The sequence below is a fragment of the Hippocampus comes genome, unplaced genomic scaffold (genome assembly GCF_001891065.2).
Source record: "Hippocampus comes isolate QL1 unplaced genomic scaffold, H_comes_QL1_v1.1 scaffold279, whole genome shotgun sequence".
NCBI classification, from domain to species: Eukaryota; Metazoa; Chordata; class Actinopteri; order Syngnathiformes; family Syngnathidae; genus Hippocampus; species Hippocampus comes.
The window spans coordinates 601,908-609,283 of record NW_017805456.1 but is presented as its reverse complement, the minus strand read 5'-3'; the positions used below and the strand labels follow the sequence as shown (position 1 = coordinate 609,283).

Sequence of the window (7,376 nt, the reverse complement as noted above, 5' to 3'; positions counted from 1 at the left end):
CGCCCGCCAGGGGCCCCTCGCGTGGAAAACAGGTGAGGGACGACTTGGGTCATTGGCAACACATGCATGTGGCGCTCTCATACTCACATGCGCTTTTGCAAAACGGTGTACTCACATGCACTCATGAATAAATCCCTCACAAACTACAGAAACACTCACACGCGCACTTCTGAAACACATCCAAAACAAAACCACTGACACGCTACTAAAGCACGAACATCACAACACTGAAACAGTTTCATGACCTACCGAAAAACTCACACATCAGTGAAAAGCTCTCACACAAACCGAAACACACACTGCTGAAATGCTCTCATTTACACCCTGCTGAAGCCTTCTCTCACACATAGCCGTAACCCTCTCAAACTCACCTGACAACACTCACATGACCTATTGAAACACTCTCTCATACACAAGTGAAAAGCTCTCACACTTTTGAAATGCTCTGTCTCACACGCAGCTGAAACGCTCTCACACCCGACTGAAACGTTCGCATATTCACTGTGCCGAAGCATTTGACCGCAACCCTCTCACACACCCAAAAAGCTTCCTCTCGTGCGTCTCTCTCATGCGCCGCCGAGCCGGCCCGGGGTCGCGCTTCGGGCTTCCGTGACGGCGAATGTTGATGAGCCTCCGCGGCCGTTTGTCTTCTGGCGTGCGCGGCTGCGAGGAGGCGGCAAATGCGTGTGACGGCATCATGCGTGTGGAACGGATCGTCGGGCCGCGCGATGATTGGCGCGACCGCACCGCTCCTGGCGCGCGCTCGCAGACACAACATTTACTCAGCTGTAACGCTTCCAGAACTCGCGTCCAAGACGGGGGCCGCCGAAAGATCCGTTCGTTCGGCGGCCAGGACTCGTTCGCCGTCCGCCAGCTCGGCCGTGACGTCAGGTTGCCTTCCTGTGGCCGGAAGTCACGCAAACTTTGAGAAATCCAAACCTCGCGTGCTGACCCGACCTTCAGCCCATGAAACAGACGCACGCATGCATGCAGGCGACCCGACACACACACACACACACACACACACACACACACACACACACACACACACACACGGCTACGTCTTGTCAACGTGAGCAGCAGGACGTGCGTCTCACGTGCACTCCCGAACACTTGCCGTCCTTTCCACCGATTGTTGATGCCTGACCGTCCCGCAAGTTCGGCTGGGAAGCGGAAAGCGTCTTTCCTCTCATCGCCCTGCGCGCAAACAGGAAATAAACACACTCGCACAAAGTACACAAACGCGCACACGTGCACGAAACATTTAGGCGCGCGCACACACACACACACACAACACACACACACGCGTGCGCGCAAAGACAAGATAACACATGCATGCACACACACACTGATTTCGGTGATGATGATGATGATGTGCAGATGTGTTGTTGTCTTTTGCATCGTGAAAGTGAAGTTGATGCCTGGCCACTTTGTTTTATAATTGCTTGCCGTTTGGTCATTCATGTTTTGCCGCGTCGTTGCCATGACCAAAAATACCCAAAATGCATTCTGCTGCAATTCGGAAAGGCAAAATTTCCTAACAGTGACCATGATGGTAGTTGTGATGATGACGAGGAAGAGGAAGAGAAGGTGCCAAAATGTCAGCAAAAGTCCTGATGAAACCAAATAGGAAAGAAAAAAAAATACTCAGGGTATAGTTGTTGCTCCACCTAGCAGGGAACTTGCGGAATTGCACTTTGGGAATCTACGAAGCCAGAACTGCTTGCATGGTAACCCCCCCCCCCCCAAAAAAATAATTATTTCAGTCTTTAAAAAAAACCAACTAACTCGTTATTTTATCACAAGATTTTTTTTTTTAAGTGAATAACACAATGGAAGAAACTTAAGTGCACACATCATTTCTGTATTTCACTAGTGCGAAAAATAACTCATGCGTGACATGGAATAAAAATCAAACACCGTGTCATCTCCTGGTTTTCATATTTACTCGTTTTCAAATGAGGTGAAATGTTTGAATAAGGCGCTTCTTGTGTTTTAAAAAAAAAAAAAAACTGCCATTATGATTATTTATCTAGCACATGCCCTCAACAAGAAGTGTAAACATTCATGAAACAGTTGTGAGTCACTTTTAACTCCCTGGGGGAGGTCAGAGACGCTTTAAAGGGAATAAAAGCTAACAGCCATGAGCCATCTCTCCGTTTTCAACATTTATCCAGCTGAACCTTTTAAACTGGTCGCCGGCCAATTAAACGACAGATAGACAAGAACGGACTGGTCGCCGTTCAATTTCAGGACTCACATCGATCAACAAGAGTCTAGGGTGGCGATTTAATTTGCCGGATGTCACATAAATTGATTCTAAATCGCGATGCATCACAACAAGAGATCCGAAAACGATTTCCAAAGGGCCTCGTGTTCATCAGTCACAGCGAGACGGATTGTCGGTAGCAATGGCCACAGCGCCGAATGTGGAGAAGAAAAATTCTCCACCGCCAGCGAAAGACTTTGAGAAATGGAGCGCATGCTAAATCAACGAGAAGAGAAACACGAACGGACGCCGTCGGATATGGACGCGCTTTCTGGAGGAAGCGGGCGGGCGGCGCCCTGCCGCATGTGGAAAAAAAGGCTTCTGCCCTGGGCTCCGAGCTCAGCAGTCCCCCAGGATGACCTTGACGAAAGCCGCCACGTCGGTGTCTTTGCCGTCGTGCGTTGTGAAGAAGGGATGTTTCTGAGGAGGACAAAACCCGTCGGTGCTCAAGCGCGACGGCGCCGACGCCGGCGTCTGAGGCGCGCACACTCACCATGAGCTCCGCGTAAGTGGGCCGCTCCTTGGACACTTTCTTCAAGCTGCGCACAAACAACCGACGACTTTTTTTTTTTTTTCCAAAAGTACATGCAACAAGGTGAAACGGAAGGAAGCGGCGACCGCGCACCACTGCGAGGTAAAGTCGACGAAATCCGGGGAGAACTTGTCGGCGGGAAGCTGAGGGGAAGGTTCCTCCACCACCTGCTTGAGCTGCTGGAAGGGCGTACCCCAAGAGTCGTACGGGAACCCCAGAATGGCCAGCTCCACCTGGACAGTTTCAACGTGGACGTCGGGCGGAGGAGCCGACGCGCGGGCGGCGAGGAGATGGAAGAAAAAAAGGAAGAATGGTGAAGAGAATTTACAGGAAAACAAATTCTGAGGAGCGAGGAAGAAAGAAGACAAAGGCTTGTCTTTGGTTACCATGGTGATCCCCAAACTCCAAATGTCAGATTTGACGTTGTATCCTTTCTGGTTGGTTTCGGGGTTGATCCTCTCCGGCTGAGGGAACGCAACAACGTCAGCGCCCGGTTCGCGCGCGTGCACGTCGCGTCGCGCGCTCACCGCCATGTAAGGCTTGCAGCCGGCGTCCATGGTTTTGGCCACCGAGTCCACCAGGTAGCCGCTGATGCCGAAGTCGCACATCTTCACTTGCCCTTGGCTGTTGATCAGCACGTTGGACGGCTTCACATCTGCGTGATGAGCATGTGCCGCGTGAGCACGGCGCCGCACGCCAGAGCGCGTCGCGTTGCGGCCGCCGACACCCACCTCTGTGGATGACTTGCAAGTTGCTGTACAGATGCTCCAACGCTTTCACGATCTGGAACAAAACCACGGCGGCCTGATGCGCAACGGGGAGAAAGGGCAGCGGCGACGGCGGCGGCGGCCACTCACGGAGACGGCGATCTTTCCCAGGATGTCCTCGGGAATGGTGCGCTCCTTCTCCATCACCTGCTTGTAGAACTTGTCCAGCGACGTGTCCATCAGCTCCATGCAGATCCACACGTCGCCCTGCAAGCGCACATGCCGATGCGTCGCGATGACATCATCTCACTGGGCAGGAAGTGTGCGTTTGGCGAGTAGCAGGCACCTCTCTGAAGAGCGCCCCGTAGAAGGTGACGGTGTAGAAGCAGTCTACAGTCCTCATGGAGATGTCCAAGTCCATGAGCAGTCTCTTCTGCTCTTGAGTGTTGACGGTGGCGCGGATCAGCTGAAAAAAAAAAAAAAAAAAAAAACATCGGCAACTTTGGTGAAAAAGATGCGAGCTTTATTTTGAAGGTCCAAGCGGTGAGACGCTTGCGGCTCCGGCCCACCTTGACGGCCATGATGATGCCGCTTGGCACGTGCCGCATTTTGTCCACAACGCCGTACGCGCCGCGGCCCAGCTCGCCGATGCGCTCCAGGTCGTCGGCCTTCACCTCAAAATTCTGCCCGGCGACAAGACGTGTGAGAGCGCGGCAGAGGAAGCGAGTCAAGAGGCTGGAAGTTACCTTGTCGCCGATGGTCACGCACGCTTTGGAGTCCAAATCTCGCGGCGGGCTGAAGCACACAAAAACATGATCGATTGGTTGATCGTTTTGATTGATGTGTGCCGATACTCCACCTCAAGGGGGAGCAAACCGTTGTTGGTGAAAGTGAAAGGCGGCAAAATGATCTTACAGAGCGGGAGGAGGAGCTTGTTGGAAGACTTCCTTGGGGAGGACCAACTTCGGCTTGCCTGCCGACGCAAAACAAAACATCAGTCGAGTCGCACGTGGGCGGCCGGGCAGTGCCGCGGGCTCGTGAGCGTGCCTCGCTGTCAAAGGTTGCGGGTTCCGATCTCGGCTCGCTCGTTAGCGTCAGTGGAGACAAAACGACTGCTTGGGCGTCAACGCTCCTTTGGCTACACGTGGCCTGAGAGTGGCTTGCGACCAGTTCTTTGTTTGTCTCGATGTGTCCTGACATTAGCCGGTGACCGGTCCCTTGTCTTGATGTCATATCTGGGCGACCAGCTCATTATTTGTCTCGACGTGCTCTGATGTTGACGGGCGACCAATGCATTATTTGTAGAGATGTGTCCTGACATTGGCTGGCGACCAATCTCGGGTGTGCCCTGCCACTTCAGCAACATGACATCACAATGGTCGCAGCACAAATGCCCATCTTGACTGTTTATCGGGAATAAGATGTTGCACTAGTACGACGCGCACACACACACACACACACACACACACACGCACGCACACACATACACACGCACACACACTTGCTGAGCTCAGCATTTTGTGCAACTAAGTAAAAGTAATTCAAAGCAAATGTGAACATTTCCACACTGATTGGCTGCACAGAAGGGGCGGGGCCTACTGGTCACTTCCTGCATAGTGAATGTGTGTGTGTGTGTGTGTGTGTGTGTGTGTGTGCATTGTCCATTTCTGCTTGTTTGCATAATTAGCGTGTGTGCATGCTCATGTGCATATGTGCATTTGTGCGTGGGTGTTCTATTTGTGTATTTATGAATTCAAAAATGCTCGTGCACGTGTGCGAGTGTATGCGTGTGCACAGTGCGCGTGTTGACTTGAGTGTGACATTCATTTGAGTGTAAAAGGTATCGCGGGCGTAGACAAACACACCGTGGCAGTTGTGTAACAGTTGAAGAAGTGTGCAGAAGAGGACGTGCACGCGCTAGAATGTCAAGTTGACCGCAGCAGGGTGTCATGTGGCACCAAAGCCCCCGCCCGTGACATACATACTCGCGCGCGCGTGCACGCGCAAGTTAGTTTAATGCACGTCTCATGACGACGCCCGGCGCTCGTGCACGCGAAGCAACGCTTCAGGAGCAGCAGGAGTGCACGCGCAAAAAATGTCAGCAGACCGGAAGTGGGTGCAAGTGCCCCGTTCACGCGCTTCGCAGTCAGCCGCGTGCGTGCACGTCATGACACCACAAGGCGACGCGCTTACCTCCCTTGGCTCTCGCGGGGTGGGGCCCCCCAGGGAGAGGTGCGGGGCCTCCTCCCTCCCCCCCCTCCTCCTCCTCCTCCTCTTGCATGGAGCCTCTCGCGGCGCACATACGTGCACGACGATCCGCGTGCACGCCCGCCGCGTTCGTGCGTGCGCCGCTCCGATTAGCGCGCGGCACTCGCGCGCCTGCTGCACGAAGGAAGCCTGCAGAGGAGCCGGTGCGCGTGCACGAGGTTGAGCCGACGGAGGCTGCTCCCAACTTGGATCGCACCAGCGAGCCCCTCAACTGGCGAGCTGCTTCCTGCTCCGATGGGCGCAAGGCATCATGGGAAGTGGAGTCCTCACGTGCTGCGTGTGCGTTCAGGTACTTTCCACACGCACACGCATGTAGAATAAGTCTTCACTTTATATTGTGTTCCAGTCATGTTAAGTAAAGTGCAAATCTTTGATGCATCATGGTGAGCAATGTTTGATGCAACTTTTTTCCCGACCGATACCAGTGCGAGTATTCACACTTGACAGTTCAGTTAACTCGGCGACAGAAAACCTGAACAAATACCTTTCTTCCTTTCTAACCCACGTGATGATACACTGATGTATCAAACCGCCGCTGTGTCCTTTTGATTGACGGGTGTCGGACAAAGTGTTCATCTTTGAACGAGTTTATTATTGCGCTTTCACTCTTGTAATATTTCAAGACCGTTTCAAGTGTTAACGTTGGATAAATGTCGAAATAATAGAAAGGAGCACTGCAGCTACATTGAAGTCAATAGTAATAGAATAGCACCGTAACTTAGAGAGACAACACAACGTCAATGTGGCGGAAGGACGACGACACAACAGCAACAACAAGTAAAAGCACAAATATGCCAATCTTCAACCCTCCTTTTTCTTTCGCATCTACTTGTACAATGCGTAACAGCACGCAATTACCGAATTTCATCATCATGATCTGGGTTCGGCAAGTGCGGTCGTAGAGAGCCGCAGTCCCGCTTCTTTTAGACGTTTTCCTCCTGATTGAAACGCAACCTCCGTAAAAGCCCGATAACGATCCCGATCAGCCAAGTTGCCGAGCCCTGATCATGATAGATCGTCAAAAAGAAGGCCATCCGGCTTCAACAAAATGGTAGAGGATGAATGGAGCACTAGCGCTGTGAACAAGCCCACGTGAGCACTGATTTGTAATCCAATGTTACTCTCAAACATTTTCAACGCACAAGAGGATTCCCGGTGGCCCCGTTGAACCTTTGCGACGATGCAGACGTTGAGATAAGTCAACAGTAGATGGATGGAAAGGTGTGGTTGCGATTGGCATGTGTACGTGATTAGTTCTTGCTCGCGACGAGGCTCTGGTACATGGGTTTGACCACCACGTGGAGCATGAGGGACCCGTCCACCAGGTACTCGGAGGTCCGGCGGTGCAGGTCGGCGTCGGCCAGGAAGTCTCCGTTCTCCTCGGTGCTCTGGTGGAAGTCGTACACGTGCTTGACCAGCAGCCGGCCCTGCTGCTGCACCACGACCAGAACCGTCTTCTGGAAGCTCACGCCGGCAAAGTCGGCGCTGGACGTGGCGGGCGTGACGATGATGCGGGGACGCCCGCCCTCGGCCCGGGTGGGCTGCATGGCGCCCGTCTCTGTGTACATGGGCCTCATGCTGAGCGGCAGGCAGCGGGGCG

General features: G+C 53.1%; 1 protein-coding gene across 4 annotated transcripts in view; it reads right to left on the bottom strand.

Annotated features, from left to right (window-relative positions):
- Positions 1 to 1,826: 1,826 nt before the first annotated feature.
- The window catches only part of map2k6 (mitogen-activated protein kinase kinase 6), a 7,250-nt gene continuing 1,700 nt past the window's right edge, over positions 1,827 to 7,376 (bottom strand). The window contains exons 2-13 of one of the 4 annotated variants that reach the window (XM_019874484.1): positions 5,702 to 6,005; positions 4,424 to 4,484; positions 4,255 to 4,303; positions 4,078 to 4,191; positions 3,855 to 3,974; positions 3,659 to 3,775; positions 3,533 to 3,584; positions 3,329 to 3,456; positions 3,188 to 3,265; positions 2,895 to 3,034; positions 2,763 to 2,808; positions 1,827 to 2,689 (exon numbers count right to left, since the gene is read on the bottom strand). In XM_019874484.1, coding sequence (XP_019730043.1) covers positions 2,609 to 2,689; positions 2,763 to 2,808; positions 2,895 to 3,034; positions 3,188 to 3,265; positions 3,329 to 3,456; positions 3,533 to 3,584; positions 3,659 to 3,775; positions 3,855 to 3,974; positions 4,078 to 4,191; positions 4,255 to 4,303; positions 4,424 to 4,484; positions 5,702 to 5,810 — 1,095 coding nt within the window. In that variant the 5' untranslated portion in view covers positions 5,811 to 6,005 and the 3' untranslated portion in view covers positions 1,827 to 2,608. Of the gene's footprint in view, positions 2,690 to 2,762; positions 2,809 to 2,894; positions 3,035 to 3,187; positions 3,266 to 3,328; positions 3,457 to 3,532; positions 3,585 to 3,658; positions 3,776 to 3,854; positions 3,975 to 4,077; positions 4,192 to 4,254; positions 4,304 to 4,423; positions 4,485 to 5,701; positions 6,006 to 7,376 lie in introns of those variants that run through there. The other 3 variants (XM_019874480.1, XM_019874481.1, XM_019874483.1) reach the window with 3 other exon arrangements.